This window comes from Barbatula barbatula, assembly GCF_947034865.1.
Source record: "Barbatula barbatula genome assembly, chromosome: 2".
NCBI classification, from domain to species: domain Eukaryota; kingdom Metazoa; phylum Chordata; class Actinopteri; order Cypriniformes; family Nemacheilidae; genus Barbatula; species Barbatula barbatula.
Window position 1 is genome coordinate 1207787 of NC_136767.1, and position 18342 is coordinate 1226128.

The 18342-nt window shown below is 41.1% G+C and overlaps 1 protein-coding gene across 1 annotated transcript; it reads right to left on the reverse strand.

The window, feature by feature from the left end:
* Positions 1 to 237: 237 nt before the first annotated feature.
* tecta (tectorin alpha) lies at positions 238 to 17886 on the reverse strand. Its single transcript, XM_079488285.1, has 25 exons — positions 17818 to 17886; positions 16777 to 16916; positions 16355 to 16642; positions 16130 to 16267; positions 15828 to 15993; positions 15364 to 15596; positions 14927 to 15106; positions 14211 to 14781; positions 13368 to 13972; positions 12711 to 13281; positions 11948 to 12597; positions 10733 to 10837; positions 9499 to 10042; positions 8052 to 8251; positions 7163 to 7543; positions 6796 to 7082; positions 6430 to 6710; positions 5857 to 5967; positions 5133 to 5335; positions 3806 to 3969; positions 3474 to 3722; positions 3232 to 3394; positions 2708 to 2792; positions 2457 to 2576; positions 238 to 1222 (listed from the first exon to the last, which is right to left on the reverse strand). The coding sequence occupies exons 1-25, from the start codon at positions 17879 to 17881 to the stop codon at positions 1125 to 1127; spliced, it is 6597 nt and encodes a 2198-aa protein (XP_079344411.1). The 5' UTR covers positions 17882 to 17886; the 3' UTR covers positions 238 to 1124.
* Between the last annotated feature and the right edge of the window lie 456 nt (positions 17887 to 18342).

Consider the following 18342-nt stretch of genomic DNA (forward strand, 5'->3'; position numbering starts at 1 on the left):
ACAAAAGAAACAACCCCTAGAATAAGAAAACGTTACAAAACAATAACACATGGACATTATGGTTTTCGGTCACCAAAGCTGAGTGTCCAAAGCATTATATTATGTGTGACGTCATGAGCAAACCCAAATGCAAACTATTAAGAGGAGAGTTCACCCAAAAATAAACAATCGGTCATCATTTATTTATTCATTTATTTAACCTCATGTCATTCGAAACCTATGATAAGATATTTTGAGAAAAGTCAAGGGGGCCAGTGTTGTTTAGTTACCAACGTTCTCCAAACTATCTTTATTTCGAGCTCTGTAGATGAAAGAAAGTCACGTTTGAAACACATCCAAGTAAATCGTGACATATTTTGTGTGAAATATCCCTTTAATATCAACTTCATCATGTTGATATTGCCGGGCTAAACTGCATCAAAGTTGATGACTACAAAGATGATTCATACAGTACATTGAGTATTTATAGTACAGGGTGAAAATGTTCACATCCATCAAACAAGGTTTATTATATACAGCTTAAATAAGTGAAGCTTTAAGAACACCTGTGTGTTGGTGCCAATCCTATCCACGGGAATATGCAAATGTTGGTTGGCATTGTTGATCTCAGCAATACTTCAATATGGCAAAATAGGGTGTTTAAATACGAAAGAAAATGGCATATTGAGAATAAGAGCAGGAGAAGGTATGCATTTCATCAAATCAACTAAATAAAAGACAAACTGGTGTTGAGAATCATCATCCATTCTCGCAACACGTGCTCTCACATTTTGATGATTGGAGAATATTGATCATCTAAAAAGTAAAACGTTATCTAATCTGTCATTAGTGTCTGTGAAATACTTGAAATAGTTGCTGGTGTTTAGACCAAAGATAAGAGCTGACGTCCGGGTTCTTTCAGGTATGAAGGGTTTATCATGTTAGACCGAGGCTTGTTGTTTAACGTCTGCGCTATCCTGGTGAAGGATCACCCGGTTGTAATTGATCACAGTTTTGGCTTCGATGAAGGCGGTCCTTTCTGCGGGGCTGCCGGCTCAACGCGTGCCGTCATTGGCTCTGTGTTGCGTTTCTCCTCCCGTTGGTCCGTATGCGCCTCTCTCTCCCTTGGCCTTGCTGGTTGGGCATTAAGAGAAGAAAACCGAGGTGTGCGTTTGAAGTAAAATGCCTGCGACGACGGCTACCAGGGCAACCAGGGGTCGAAGGTTAGCGCTCGTACTGGTGACTGTTGGAGAAAGAAAAGAAGTGGAGTCGAGCATGATTCATTTTGGTTTTGAGTTACAGAAAAACATTTGTGACGCTGTTGACATTTAATATGATGTTGTGGTGCACAGGAGTGTGTGATGACGATATTGACATTTATTATAACTTCACACATAATAGTATAATGATGGGTTTCTGATGAAGGACACGGAAAATCTATATATGTCTAGTCTTCAGTTATCCGCAGTTAATAGTGAAAAGTAAATTAAATTCAATTGAAATGTATTTGAATATTTTCTTAACAATGTTGCTTTGTTTCAAAGCAGTTTTGCTTCAAAATAAAAACACAGAAAAACTGAAAACGTATGAAATATAGAAAATACACACAGAAAAGAACACGGTCGAGGGTATTATTTCAAGTTCTCATAAAATAACTGTAATCTACTACAATATATAACGAATAATAATAAATAATATAGGTTTGGGTTATCAGTCATTCTGTGAGACATTTATCAGGAATTTCAAGTGAACATTTTTTATTTGCATTTGCAATACAACAGTCATAATTGTACATGTATTTAGGAAAACTTTAAATATTTTTTTTATGTGATAACCTCGAGTTTAATCCATAGTAGTTATAGTTTTGTTAATTTTTCTAAATTTTGATTTATAATATTTGTTCATGTTAGTTTGAGCTATTTAGGTATATGGTTTTGTCATTTTATAAGTTATTTGTCCTATTTGTATGCTGCTCTATCAAAAAATACGTTTTTATTTGTTCTATTTTAATGTTTGTTTACTTTTATTATTTAAGTGCTTTAAACTTTTTTTGAGGCAACGTTTCGGTTTTTCATTAGGTAAATTATAAAAAAAAAATGTTTAGGTCAATATTATATTTAATTTAAATAATGAATAGAAACGTATTCAAAATTGTTTAGTAAACTAACATAAAAGTTACATATTAATTATAAATATATACATGTATTATTGTTTATATTAATACATGTAGGGACAATTCTAAGTAATCCATTGGTCAAAGTTGACCTCCCGGAGCTTTAAAAATGTGGCGATTTTAACAACGCTGTGTTTGTCTTGATGGCCCAACATAGCAACGTTGGCTCAGCCAATGACATGAGTTTAGTGCGGGGCTTGTACTAATCTGCTCAAAACAATGAAAGTCGGAGGGGAATGAACACTATACTTTTTTGAATCAATTTGTGAAAGCAGAAATAATGAGAGATGCTGGTGTGTTTCACCTCTGCAGCTCTTGCCGTCTCTCTGCAGCATTCCTGTCACACAGCTGCACACAGCACCGGTTATTTTACTAGTGCAGATCTGCTCGCATCCACCATTATCCTCTTCACACCAGTCTGAATCTAAAACACACACACACGGCTGTAATTACCTTACTAATGCGCACCTACACAAAACACCCAATTATACACCCACATCCTATTACCATCTTAAATACTCACACACACACACACACACACACACACATAAATACCTCTTCTTCTGATTGGTCCCACTGACAAGATCTGTTCTTTATGCTGACTGTAATCCATGTAACTGCGTTTGTTATGAGGGCAATTCTGTCAATGGAAGAATATCATTGAATGTGAAAGGAACGCTTCTCAAAGACAGATACGGAGAGATGAAGATGGGAAAAAGTGTGAGTTTGCATCATGTACCAATCACACACACCCTGTCACGAGGAAAATGTGTTGCTAAGATGACGCTGTTTCAAAATTGTGTATGTAATTTGTTTTATTTAAGTACAAAATTCGCCTGAAGTATAGCAGTATTAGAAACAGTGTGCACTTTTAGAATTGTGGTGTTTGATTGTTCAGTCTTTAAGCAAATCTGAGCACAGCTTTCTGAACCATGTTGCTCAGGAGGAACACCCGATGCCCCTTTTTCTCGCTCCCATCTAGGAGAAACGATGAAAGTCCCACTTTCTGATTTGAGTCTTGTCTCTATGGTTATAGAGAGGCAAAAAAGGCAAAAATAAATGTGTGTAAGAATTCTCACCACTTTGCAGGCGTTGGTTTCAGAATCGCACAGTGTAACATCGCAGTGCAAATGCACTTCATCATAATCGCCGATGAACTTAAAGACGGTGACGTGAAAGCGACAGGTGAGTGACACGCCATTCTCGGCCATCCCTATAGTGTTATCCTTGATGTTTGGACATCTGGAACGACATGACGATGTGACATAAATTCATGTGAAAAAAACTGCCGGTAAAATGACTTTCTGTAGTATCTGCTCACCCTCTCTCTATGATAATGTAACGGAGGCGATCGCTGCTGTGTCGAGATGGCGTCGCCCAGCACATGTTGACAATGAGAATAAGCTGTTTATCATCGGCTCCTTCCACAAACACCCCCACGAACAAAACATCCCTAGTGCTCAGAACAACCTCTCCCTCACGGTACGGCTGCCGGTACGAAGAGTTTTTGTACAGTGCCATCTTTGTGATGAAGTTGCCCTCTTGAGTAGGCAAGGTGAGGTTTATCACACTTTAGAGGAGAAAAAAAATATGGATTTAAAAAATTAAAATACAACTTAAAATGTTACAAAATGCACACATATTATTGTGTACCTGAGCATGGGCTTTAAGACGGTCTCCAGGGAGATCTTTATGTCCAGTTCGTAAGCACAGGAGAACTCCACGTTGATGGTCTTATCACGTGTCACCACATTCCCCGTGTTGTTCACGCTCTCGATCCACACCGTGTTCTTGTACATAATGTGTGTTCCGTTCGACTGGACTCACAAATACACAAACGCGCACATAAAGTTACTCTGAATTTAATGAGCGTTCCAGAGAGAACAGAGCACTCGGCTAACAAGACAGCGCAGTAAGTGCACATATCATGACATTTAGAAGAACACGAGAAGATTGTTTCTTCTGCTAATCTGAAAAGCACAAACAACATGTTTTTGCTGAGTTTATGGACTGCCATACATGCAATGTTGCATTAAATTGGTCTAAAAGGAGTCTGTTGCACATTTCTCAAATCCACTTTCCACCCGCACCTTTTGAATTTTGTCACAATATTGGATTTTTACCATGGGCAAATGAATTCACAGTAACAATATTATTGTGATATCTACTAGAATGATTTATATGATATTTTCTGTTTTTTGGTCAATAAATTAAACTCAAAATATAAGTTTGTAGATGCAATACTGCCAAGAGATATTAGCCCTGATCATCAGCCGATATATATCTGTACATTTCTAATATTATCATACTTGCATTATCAACATAATATGAAAAATCATGCCAATACTGATATATTGTGACATTTGTTTTATCTGTATTAAAGGAGCAATGGTAAGATTTTAGAGGCATCTTGTGGTAAGGTTGCGAATTGCATCCAATGGCTCACTCCACCACCTTTCAACGAACGGCAACTGACACATGACAAACATGTCGTCACGTTTTTGCCGAAGGAGATTACGTATTTATGAAATGCTTTGTAGAGCAGTTTGTCCGTTAAAGGGCAACTGTAGAAACCACAAGTTTCCATCTAATGTAGAATAGTTCTTTCTAAGGTAATAAAAACATAACTCTTCATTATGTGAGTCTTTATACAGCTCTGAGAACAGAGTTATGTATATTATATTGTATATCTGTAAATAGATCCTCCATAAAATAACACACAGCACCTTTAAGCCTTCCAGTCAATTTGAGATGTTTAGATTTTCTCTTTCTCTTGAATGTTTAGGTCCGTATTCACTAAACCTGAAATGTGATGCACCTTCATGAATGTGCTTGTATTTCTGTTCTGCTGATTTCATGTTAATGCCGGTCTAGTGTGATGCGCCCAACTCTACATTTTCTTAACTCTGAGGAACAGTGCTTTCTATTCGAGACTGTCTGCTCCTGAACATTTGGTAATGAGAATGAGCGAACTGTTCACCTGAACAATAGAGCCACAGTGTCCCTTGGTGTTATTGATGTGGAATGAGATGAAATCCTCTCCCTCGATACCAGCGCAGTGCTGGTCATTAATTCGCACGTCCTCTCTCTCGAAGCCCAGCTGGAACAGACGGCACTTGGAGATGGACACCTCCATCTGAGCGTGCTTACAGGTGACCTCGGCCTGGATGATGTCATCTTCATCTAGAACATCACAAAGAGATGCAGATGCACTCCTTTAAATTTCACGCACAGTTCATTTAATGACGTAATTTATAGTAAAGTGATAATGTTAACCGTGCTTTTACAATGTAATGTTGAATAAACATAAGAGCACTTGAGGAGCCACTGTTGCTATGGCTACCTGACTTCTGTTTTTGCGGGCGTTTATCATCGGGCATCAGGTTAAAATATCCATTCTAACAAACTCGCAAGTTTTGTGGATACTGAAGAGTAAAATGTGTGGGACTTTTTATAAAAAATAATATGTGGAATTAAAGGAACAGTTCACCCCGAAATGATCTCAAAATAATGTCTTCTGAAGCAAATCAGATCCGAGTGCTTAATTCAAATATGGCGGCATGTTGATAACTTCAAACCTTGTTTATTCTCACGGGTCTCATTACAAAACACGCATTTTTCAACTATTCAACCATAGATACAAAACCCTGATAGTAAACTATGTTCATTAGATCTTGCACATTATTTAGGCTTGTCTTACTCACTAAAATCAGTGCTGGGAAGCTCAGGACAGCCGCACAGATCGCCTCCATTCTCCTGCTCACATGTGTTGTTTGAGCAAATCTCTCCTGCGCAGGGGTCATAGATCCATTCTGCTAAAAACAGGTCCAGGTACAAAGTTAGCACACAGAAACACACATGCACACACTATAGACATTATTTTCAACCTGACCTCACACAGACATGTGTACACTGTTTGATTTAGAGCAAAACAAAATATGTGATAGGATTTTTGAAACATTGACCCAAACTAAATAAACAAATAGCTATTAAATATGCCACGGATAATTCGTACAGCTACAGTACAGAAAGCAAAATTCACCCAAAAAAAACTTTTTTATCATGATTAAGATTTTCTGCAGAACACAAAAGAAGATTGGTCACCATTGATTTCTATTAAACGGACATTACCACCGAGACATTTCACATTCTTTTGAGTTCAACAGAAGTAAAACGGCATATACAGGAAAGGAAATTTGTTTATTTTTTATTTATGATTTCGGTCTTTCTTCCCCCACACTCCAGCACTAATCCTGTAGGTGGCAGCGTCCCCTTACAGCAGTTCTCCTGGGCGATCCACTTGGTAGTGAGCGTGCCGAAGGAGCGGCAGGCCTCAGCGTAGGCCGCCATGGAGCCGCACACCTGGGCCTTGCGGTGGTTGTAACAGCCGTCCAGGTAGCAGGACTGGTAGAAGGGGTGGGGGTCCAGCAGGCCGTGGCAGGGTTGGAAGAAACCTTTCAGATCTGTGAGTTTCAGGCAGTTTTCCTCAGCCTGAAGCTCCGAGACGGCTGCATTATCACAGGACTGAGCCAGAGCCACATACTGAGTCTCATCACAGCTGCGGACGAGAACGACAGATTCAAATCAGACCGATTCAAACAAATGTATTCCCTATAGATGTAATGATGCTTCTTCCCCCTAACCTGTTTTGCATGCCGTTGGTCTTCCAGCTCTGTGCCAGCTCCAGAGCGCTAAGGGCAAGTTTGCCTCGAGAGGTGATGTAATCGTCTGCGGGGTCCCCGTTGAAGTTCCCGCACAGTCCGCACACTTTGTTCTGGAGTCGTGGACCCATTGTGATGCTCAGCGTGTTGAAGCGGTTGTAACGCACCTGGATGTCCTGCGGCGTGTCGATCACCAGAAATCCCTCTGACGTGGACACTCGCGTCATGAGACCTGTGACGAAAGGTACGGAAACCGGCGTTCCATTTACCTGAGATGAAAGAGATTTTTTTGATTATTTGATAGCATGGCACATTTAACGTCCTCCCGGGCAAATTTGTCTACATGTACCTTGACTGTGTTTCCAGAGATGAGAATGTTCTCCTCGTTGATGTAGAGGTAAGCGTGGGAGATGGTGGTCAGGTTGGGCGTACTCCACTTGTCAAAATTGGCAATGAGCTGAAATGATAACTCTGGGAGCTTGTGGCAGATGGTTGACAGGACAAAGGAGCAAGAGGCGGGGAGACGAAGAGATGCCCCATCGAAAGTGCGGAAGACGCCACCGCCCGACGCCACGCAGTGCTGGTTACGGCGGGCGAAACAGCCTCGTACGCCATGACGCAGAACGCACTCCTCTTCCGCTTTACATCGGCGCGGGTCGCACTGTATAAGATTTCGTCCAATACACTGGCAGCGTTTGGTACAGTCGCTGTTCCAGAACAACTGCTTTGGCTGAGAGCGATAGAGAGTGAGAAAGGAGGATAAAAGCAATACAAAAATTGACATTCTATGAAGACAACTAATAATAAAGTGTCTTCAAATTGGCCACTTTTTTATGCACCGCAAAACAAATTATGAATAAATAAAATATAAATGAATTTAGGCTTGAGATTTTTTGTTTTTAAACTCTGCCAAGTAAACAAGACAAAATTCTTTAATAAATACAATTCTTTATTCAATAAAAAGTATTTTATGCAATATAGTTTCTCAGGTAAATATACTTATATAAACTATAAAATGTGCGGTAGTGCAGATTGCCAAAGAAAGAGTCATATACAGGTTCTGACATGAGGGTGAATAAATGATGTTTTCTGTTAACTGTCCCTTTAAGGCAAAATATGAAATGCTCTTTATTTTTCAGTGGCTGTGGCGAAATGATCTGATAAATAAATAAATACAAATGTAAATAAGTCATCTCAGTCTGTCCAGTCATCAGTCATATTCCAACATCATATCTCACCTCATAGTATTTTCCATCCGTGTAGCATCCGCAGTTTTGACTGAGGATACAGCTTTTGCCGTTGAGCACATAGCCCTGGTCACACTGGCATCCCTCGACACAATATTGGTTACAGTCTCTCTGTCCACGTGCAGGGGCACACTGCGGCTGGCACACCATCATACAGCTGGAATAGTGACTGTTCATGGGACACGACAACACTAAACGCAGACACACGGTGGGCAAAAACAAGAGGACGCTTGAGTTTCCAGAAGTAAGGAGAAGGATGTATTGCATTTCACTGTAAAGGGTTTATATGAATGTGTGGCATTCACGGGGCTTTGATTCTGAAAAAGTGTCCTGTAGTTGCTCTGTTGGCGAAACGGAGCTTTTGTAAAACAAGCCATCACGCTTTGCGGTTAGCTTTCGTAACACCGGACACAATGGAATCCGTCCGGACATAGAAGCCATTTTTGCACGTAAACGCATAAAACATTTATAAATGTAAATCAAATTTGTATATAATTTTATTACATTTTGTATAGTCTAAGTTCCCTCAGACTCAGAAGTGTTCTTATAATACTGTACTTACTGTATCTACTGTATCTTTTTGACAAAAGAAAATGAATAAGTGGTGCTCATCTTCGCAATGGGTTGCTATAGAGTTGCTACGGTGTTTTGTGCTTTCAATGGTTTTCTGAGATGTTGGTAAAGCATTGCTAGGCTGTTGTCAGTAGGGCTGTTTTGCTGGCTGATAATTGTCAAAACAATTTGAGCTATTAAAGTGATTAATTGTCAGATAAATTATTTTTAAACTAATTGTATCTATTTTGTGCTCTTCATATATTACACAATCGTCACTTGCTGTAAGAATATTAGACTTGATACCTATATATATATATATATATAGGCTACAGTATATATATATACATATATTCATAATTTTGCAAAATGTATTAAATGAAGAAATGTTTTCTTCTAGATATCTGAACATTCGGTAAATAATTTTCCTCCAAATAATAGCAACCAGGTGATTCTTTAATACTTGTGACAGCCCTATACATCAATGTAAGTATATGGATGGGTTTCTTAACTAGTGGGCCATGTCCCACTATGGACCCTCAATAAACCTCCAAGTGGGCTTCAAGATGGCTTGAAATGATTTTAAATGAAAATGCATTCAACTTCCAGATATTTCTTAGCTTTCATAACAGATTTTTATAATAGATAAGTTAAATAAGCTCTAGAATATTTAATTGTGTAGAACGGTTGGGGGAATATTTTTGTGGTCAAGAGGTTGAGATTCATTGGTCTACAGGACATTTTGTTGCCTCTCTCAATGGAAGTGTAAGTACATCACACCATTCAACAGAAATCACCCTAGGTGTGTGCACAAATAGTAATGATGCTTACACTAATGATTTACATAAGATTGCAACATCATACAGTAGCAAATGATCCTTCTCACCACAGGGTGCTGAATTTCTCCAGTCAATGACGGACACTCCTTGTGTCTGACAGGTACTGGCGTAAATCTGTAGCCAATTACAGATGGTCTCTTTTGCACCTTGATCCATGCACGTGTCTTGCAAACAGCTCTGGTAGAAGTATGCTGGCGCTACTTTGCTGTGACAGCGAGCGAACACTCCTCCGCGGTCTATTATAAGTCCACACAATCTCACCGCCTCGGGTTCCACATACACATACAACCCTTCGGTGAGATGGAAGCGGTTTCCTGGGTTACCGTCCACGTCAATGTTACCAACAGCATCGGTTACTTGAGCAGGTGCAGCGACCTCGGCAGCAAGGCCTCTGTCGGCCATTCCACACTGAGGGCAAGAGTCACCGCATCCAACCTGGCAGAACGTGTCACGGTCTGCCCATGCCATGCCCCATTCACTGACACTGAGGACAGGGCCAGAAATGGGCACTCCTTGACAGAGCCCACAGGTGGCGTTGAAGAGACTACGAGGCAGAGTGAAGAGCAGAAGAGTGTTCCAGTCAAACGCCACCTGTAGAGAAATATTTACAAAGGATAATGACATGTTAGTCACATTGTAAACCATAGTCATAGTGTAAGTAGATGCCGCATTGAAAGCTTAGGCATGGTGATGTGGGTGTCAATGGCGCCACCATATTTATAAGGGCAAGGCTGCCTTATAAGTGACAAAAGAACTGCACTTTTCTGGGGGGGGGGGAGTACAGTATCATTTGGATTTCTATGCTAGAGTTAACACAATTTCTATTGAAATTAGTTGAGAAATGTAAATGTTATTATGATTTGCTCAAATACAACTGCTCCGTTTAATTGTGTTTATTAGGCAGTCTTGACCTTCCCAATATGGCCGCGTTATTGACATACAAAACAAGGGTCCAATTCAAAATCGCACAAAGTATATGCTGGGTAGTGTTTTTTAATTATCCCTTACAAAACTAAATATATGGGAACATACTTGCAATACATTGAAATATATATTTTCTTGGAACCAAGTACTTATTTTTAATACATGAAAAGCTGCAATTCTACATATTGTCATATTTAATATATTAACGTATCTATTATTCTATATATTTTCTAATATATGTTAAATTATTTAATATATTAACAGTGATTATAAGTGGGAAAATATATTTTCTTTGCATAACGGATGATACCAACAAAAATGATCAAAGTTTGGTAATATAAGTGTATGCACTCTTACCTTCAAGCCAAAGTCTGTCTCCACAAGTAACTGGATACCAAGAGTATAGATGTTAACCTTCCCAGGTCCAAGTTTTATAGGCAGATAGAGACGCTCCTTATTCACCTTAAATGGATATATATATATATATATAAAATACAAAATGAAATAACTCATTTGGGTTACACTTTATTTGAGGTGTCTTAAGTTGTGTTACAGTGTAACTATGTATTCAAGTACTGAGTAATAATAATGTACTTACTAACGGGTGAGGATTAAGGTGTGGTATAGGGTTAGTGACATGTAATTATGCCAAATTTATAGTCAATACTACAGTAAATACATGTAACATGAGTAACAAGGGCACCATAAAATAAAGTGTCACCCCAATTTTAAATTAAAGAAAGCCAATCCTTTTACTGTATACTTTAAAATTCTCTTGTTTATTGTCTAACACAATAGAACTATAGATACGGCAGTATCTTAGTACTTCATTCTCTCTGACTCTCTATCTTCGTTTTCTTCTCCTCTCAATCTTCATTTGATCTAAAGTTCTTCAGATCCTCTGATGTTGTTGTGAACTCATTCCAGACATCAATCAGTTATAAGCATCTCTTTGTATTTGCTCCAGTGTGATAACAGATGCTCACTGAAATGTTATACTCCCCACCTGTAAAAATTCTGAATTTTCTCATGTGTTTAGCTCCTCTGTCTGGTTGATTAAAAATAACTTTATGTCACAAGAACTGAAGAGCTTGACCTTCGAAAGGTGTAGATTCATGTTCTAGATTAATTCTTGTGATTAGAAAATTTTTGAGCAAATGGGACATTTATCAGTGGCTATCTGTTCCAGTACAGGTGGGGAATTTCATACTGTTAAAACAATTACTTTTTTAGTAGAAAAACAACAACAGCACAAATACACAAAATGTCACTGTTTAAAACTGATTCTGAATTACAACGGCAAGTATATAATAATGATTTATAATTTGAGCTATATAAATTGACCATCAGGTGGGATAATTTCAAAAATTAATTTGACTTTAGATAAGTACATAAGTAACCTGCAATTTTATGTTCTAACACAGGGGGCGATAAAGAGGCAAACGTTAGATTGCAACTTTAACGCAAAACACTTTTCATAAACGCAGCCCTGTTTAAAGCAAACGGGAAGAAAACATTACATCCGCATTATTCAGTTTTGACATGCAGGAAAACCCCTTTCCCACATCTTACCGTGACTGTGTGCTTGAAACTTCGAGACACCTCAATCTCATATCCATAGACCTCCAGTACAAATCCCTGTACCCATATAGCCTGACCGGTGTCTCTCTCCTCACTCCGAACCGACATATGGAACCTAGGAAGTCCACCTGGAACCTCTTCTCCACTGTCCATTTCCCCAAATCCGTCCTCGTCCCCTTCTCCACAATCAGTGGTGGCCAGCCGAAGAGTGCAGCTGCTCTGGAGGTCAAATGGAACGCCTCCAAATGGCAAAAAGTGGCCGTATCCAGCAACAACACACATGGCTTCTGTCTTTGGCTGACAGAAAAACAGATCGTTGTTTTCCTGGCAGTACTCCTCTGGGGGGCAGGGTGAAAAGGTGCAGTAGACACTGTTGTCTGTGCCATTGCAGAAGCAGCGCTCTTGGCACTCCCAGTCCGTCCACAAGGTCTCATTGGTGGTTAACTGGCGACCCAAGTAGAGGCACCCGCAGTCGCTTCGTGAAACGCAGAGGCCGTCGCGTAGAGCGTAGCCCTCCTCGCACTGGCATCCTTCTGAGCACGGAAGCGGGCAGGGCTCCTCGGGTTCGTCTAGGTTAGAGCAAGTGAGTGGGCATGCAGATGTACAGTCATCAAAATGACTGTTTTCAGGACAGGGTAGAGCTGAGGACAAAGTGAAACAGGAAAACACTTAATGGTTGTGGAATGTGTATGAAGGAATGATTCATGTAATTGTAAGTGATTGGATTTGAACTATTTGAGCGATTCTCTCTTACGGCAATTGGTTGCGCTCCTCCAAGCCCCCAGGTTGATCTGAGCGTCCAGGCAAGCTGTGGCATAAGCCTGCAGGGAGTTACATAGGGCTGAACGGTTTCCCTCTCGGACACACATGTTGTAGAGACAGTTCCTGAAGAACGGAGAGGGGTTAACAGCCGTGTGGCAGGCCAGGAATGAACTGTTTCCAGGGTCATTGATGTTTCCACACAGCCACGAACTCTGGTACAGCCTCAAATCCGTACACATACGGTACAAGTCCTCACAGTCGCCATTGCAGGTCAAATCATCTGCAATGGCTCTCCAACCTTCAATAAACTGGTCGGCTGTATCGGCCTGCCTGCCGCTAGGAAGACGCAAATCATCGATCGGATCACCGTTGAAGAAACCGCAGAGACCACAAGTGGTGTTGTAAAAGAGAGTGGACAGAGTGATGTTTAGAAGGCCTTGGCGGGAGTATCGGGCACGGACGAGGCCGGTCCATTCGATCACTGTGGAATTGCCAGAGAAACGGTATATCATGAGTGGCTCCACCGGATGGACGTAAGGAAGAATCACCAGTTCGCTGTTTACCTGTGTGAGGATTGGAAGAACAGCATCATCAAATGCCATTGAATATGTATATCCAAATCATCAGAGTAAAAAAAGGCACTACAGACCTTGATCACATCTAAATCTGAGCCACCAATCTGTGCTTCCAAATGTGCCACCCTAACCACCACTGGCCGCAGCCATGTTGGGCCCTTATTCACCAACTTCCTTCCAATCTTCACCTCCACTGATGTAACATTCGCAGGCAATCGGCCCAAAGTCTTCACCAGATAGAATGAGCTCTCATCTGGAAACGGAATTGTGGACCCATCAAACGTGGCCAGTATTTGAGTCTGAGACAGCGAGCAGACTGCTTCCCGACGAGGGTAACAACCCAACAACCCGACTACTGCCATACACACCTCGCCTTCACCACAAGAGTCATTATAACACTTTACTTCACCCGCCGGTCCACATACACAACGCTGGGAGCATTCTTCACCCCCCTCTCCAACCCAGAAGGTCTCATTTAAGGTGTAGTAGAGGCCGTCACGTTCACATCCGCACTCGGAACGGCGAACGCAGCGGCTTCCACTCAGCACGTATCCCTGATCACACTGGCAGCCCTCGGTGCATGGATGGGTGCAGTAGAGGTGAGACGTCAGGTCAGAGCAGGAGGGAGGGCATGAACTGGTGCAGACCTGGTAGTGGCTGTTCTCAGGGCAAGTCAATGCTAATCACACATGGAAATGGAAAAAACGGCATGTCAGAGATAAGGAGAGTACAGAACGATAAATATACAGGCCATATAAATGAAAATTTCATTCATAACATGTGCTTACAAACATTGCTTTTAATTAAATAAGCCCTGTGTTAAATGTGTCGTCCTGTAACCTAACAATTTAGCAAATATTATAAATGGGTTAAAAATGTGTTGTACACCCACCAATTTTTCATCTAGCATCACTCACCACAAAAGGAGCGTGATCTCCACGGTCGTATAGTGACTCCCAGAGCCTGGCATGCCAGCACATATGCCTGTATAGCCTGGCACAGGGTGGTGATGTTATCACGATTACTGCACATGTCATAAACGCAGCTGTATACAAATGCTGTGGGGTCTACCACAGCCCTGCAGTCTCTGAACGGCCCATCGGTCTTATTGATCAATCCACAGTAGTCTGGACGAAAGTAAAACGCTTCGGCTGCCGGCTCACACATGCTACAGTTCTGGGCACAGCCATCGGTACAACGAAAATCTGTGTCCTCTGCTCGCCAGCTACCGCCCAGTTCCACTACACTCTCTGCCAAAGAGCCATCTGGCAACACAGGGTCATCGGCCGGATCATCGTTGTAGTTGCCACATAAGCCACAAGTGTTGTTAAAATAGGAGCTGGGGAGGGAGATGGAGGCATAGTGCAATCCGTCATAGGTCACCAAGAGCCCAAAATCTGTTTCCAAAGCTACGGCGACGCCAGATTGGTACACTCTGACTGCGCCAAGTTGAAGCTGAACCGGGAGAGTCTTTATCAGCCCGTCCACCTGTAAGAACAGAAACACAAAGTGAAAGACGCTGTACTGTCCTACTAGAACAATTGAATCTATTTAGCCACAATTCATAGGGAGTGTTTAGTGGGTCAAATTAGCAGCATCTTATTCAAAGGACAGAAACATGAGGAAAGCTGACCTGCACAGTTCCCAGAGTTCCTTTGGGTAGTGTGACACGGTGGCTATACACCTCCACCGTCACGTCCCGCAGCCAGGACACCGTAGTCACACCACGGTTCTCATTTTTGGCCTCCACACTGAAGAAAGGCAAACCTGGTGTTTCCCAGCATGGGCGAGCCAAAAGATATGAGCAGGTACCCTGGATGGGAGATCAAGGTTATAGCAAAGGTTAATTTCCAAAACCAACCCATAGTCTCTGCCTGGAAAGCCAAACCTAGCAGCTTTTAACAATTTCCAATCTGTTTCCATCATTTGCATCTAACGCTACCTCTGATGATAGTCAAATCAATTAATACAATTTGTATTCTTTTTAGTTCTAATTTGCATCCAATATTGGTTAAAAATCTTCAAAACTTGATAATTTACTATTATTACCATTTTAATCCTGTCTTGTACCTGGAAGTGATAAAGAAATCCATCGAATGTGTGGTAGTGGGGGTCTCCAAACACCACACAGGTGCTGGTACGAGTAGGCTGGCAGTAGTAAGCCCCCTCCACCTGTTCACAGGTCTCTAACTGGCCACATGGAGTTTGCTGGCAGGTCACCTCGTTATCCAAATCAAGACACCTGCATCGCTGAGTGCACTGGTCTGACAGCCAGAACACTTCCCCGCGACGGTAGAAGCGCCCTAAAAGAGAGCGATTGCTTTCAATGAAAATAAACTAAGATGCTACAACATCAATTAAGAACACAAAAGAAGATACTTGGAAGAATGTTGGTAACCAAAACGCAATGAAACCCCATTGAGTTTCATTGTTTAGACACGAAACAAGGAGAGATTTCTCAAAATATCATACAGGTTTTGAATGACATGAGGGTGAATAAATTATTTCCAATCATCGCAGCATGCATTTTGTACCATTGTAGCCGCAGCCATTTGACGGGTCTATCTGGTCCATGTCAATGCGGAAAAACCACCGTCCGGGCCTGTTGACGTTAGTGGTCAGTTCAATATTGACAATTTCATTTGAGCGTGATCCTGGTAGGTTAAAGAAATGGCTGACATCTCCACCGTTGAAACCTGCCTGGAGAGATGATGACGAGAAATGAAAAAGACACTTTCCTACCTGATAGTAGAAAGTAGAACCAGAGGAAGTAGACCATAATACACTGTAACATCTGAATCAGCTGTTATAGCACAGACTTTCCATTCAGGATTACCTGCGCTGTGGTTCCTCCCAGACCTGTAAGAGGGTCTCCTCCACTAGCCGTGCCTGTGCTCCAGTTGATCTCTCCATAGTTAAACATAGCGAAAGAAGAATGGCCATCAGAGATCAACACGGCCTGAAATGTATTTACCTGAGAAACAAGAAGAATTTATTCTACTACAAGCTAGACACTAACACAAGTTGAACCGAACATTAACAAAAAATATGTATTTCTCACCGGCGTCGTCTGGCTGCCTCCGTAAAATGTGACCTGAGTCCAAGTAGCAATAAAGGCCCAGGTGGCGGTGAAGGACACCATATTCTTGAAATACTTTCGGACGTCCTGAGTGGCCCTCCCCAGGATCTCTTGTTCCATGGACTCACGGTAGTACACGTCACCGCGGATGCCGTTATGCACATCAGCCCATAAGGGGGCAATGAAGGACCGGCTGTCACTGAGCGGGAAAGCCTCGGGTGTGAACTGGCTCACCTGAACATTGAAGGAGATCACGCCATTGTTGTTGACCTGTGGGGATAGAGAGGCAGTTGTGCTGATTGCATAAAGAGATGATAGGCCGACAAAAGATGTTGAACCCATAATTCTCATCACATCCTCTTAGACTTTATGAAATAAGCTTTACCCCCCTTTTCGACACTTACAAAGAGGGATCTATAGGGCAAACCGAAGAATATGAAGGGAATAAGCAGTGGGATCTCCGGAGAACTGCCATCATCCATCTTGGGGGTTTCTAAATCCCTGTGAGATGGTCCAAAGGGGTAGAGGGTATCCTGAGACAATGCTAAGGAGGGGCAAAGGAAATAATGTCACCAAAGCAAATAAGCAAAGGTCAAATGAGTACTGGTACAGTAGTAGCAAAAAGAGCTTTTTACAATTATTTTCTTAAAGATTCATAAAACAATTTGCATGTATGTTGCATTGGTGTGTTTGGAGTGTAAACTGAAGGTCAGATTTTTAAAAAAGACTAAAGGTTTTTATGTGTAAAGTTTATTAAATCCAACGATAAACAAATACTACAAACATATAAAATCAGTCTATGTTTGCTTCATTTTTTTTTATCTTTTTTGTTTTTCTATGTTTTTGTATGTTAGAATTAAACCTATATTGCCTATATACATTTTTGTTTTTTTGTACATTTTGTACCATACAATTTATATATTGATGGTTAAATCTTAAAATATAAAATTCTGTCATAATTTCCTCACCCTCTTGTAATTTCAAACATGTATGATTTTCTTTCAAAAAGAAGATATTTTGAAAAATGTTGTTAACCAGCACCCATTCACTTGCATTGGTTTCAGATCCAGACAGTAGAAGTGATTGGGTGCGGGCGCTGTTTGGTTACCAGTTTTCTTCAAAATATCTTGTTTTTTGTTCTGCAGAAGAAAGAAAGTCATAAAGGTTTGAAATGACAAGAGCGTGAGTAAATTATCACAGCATTTTCATTTTTGTGTGAACTATCACTTTAACTGAGGTGGCATTAAAAGAAAGTATTGTTCAAATATGTCCCCTCGGACATCATTTTGGCTACAACTGTACAAAAACCAATTAAACAACATAAATTCAATGATGCGCCTTTTGGAAAGGATAAGTGTTGTAGATACATATTTGCAACCTTTTTATGAAAGTATTGTATCTAATTTGTTAGTGATTATATGTTATACAGTGAGAGAATAATTTACCTCCTCTGGGAGCCAGGGTGCTAAAGAGCTGGAGCAGAGAGACTAAAGTGCCCGTTCTGACCATCCTAAACACCTGAGAATCACATATGTAAGGTGTTTACGTCTTATCACAATGAACATCTCCAATGCCAGGCTTCCAGACACTAGGTACATTCATATAATAAACGGCACTGGAAATGAGCTAATTAAAAAAAGACACATTTGTCTCCAATCTTCACTGATTTAAAGAGCAGTCTCCCAGGCCTCCCATGAGGGCATTCTGCCCCGTTCTCCCTCTGCACGGTGGGCCTGTTCGCCCTGGGCTGAAAAGGTTCTATTATGCGATGCCGAACAATGTGCAGGGATCACATTCTCCAGCGTTACCGTGTGAGTGGGCTTCGGTGATGCTGTTCTTAGGCCACCATCGTGCCAACAAGCCGGCAGCTGGGAGAACTCATCTTGCTCCTCTCCGTCGTCTGAAGGGTCCATTACCAGGTGTTTATGTGCAATGACTGGTTGGCATCAGAGGAAGGGCCTTGAACAGTA

Excerpts from the sequence above, each read along its gene's own strand:
- tecta (XM_079488285.1), bottom strand. The coding sequence starts at position 17,881 with ATGGTCAGAACGGGCACTTTAGTCTCTCTGCTCCAGCTCTTTAGCACC. Across the intron at positions 16,917-17,817 it reads CACCCTGGCTCCCAGAGGAG|CATTGTCTCAGGATACCCTC; the intron begins GTAAATTATTCT and ends GCCCCTCCTTAG. Across the intron at positions 1,223-2,456 it reads AGACGGCAAGAGCTGCAGAG|TCACCAGTACGAGCGCTAAC; the intron begins GTGAAACACACC and ends TTTCTCCAACAG.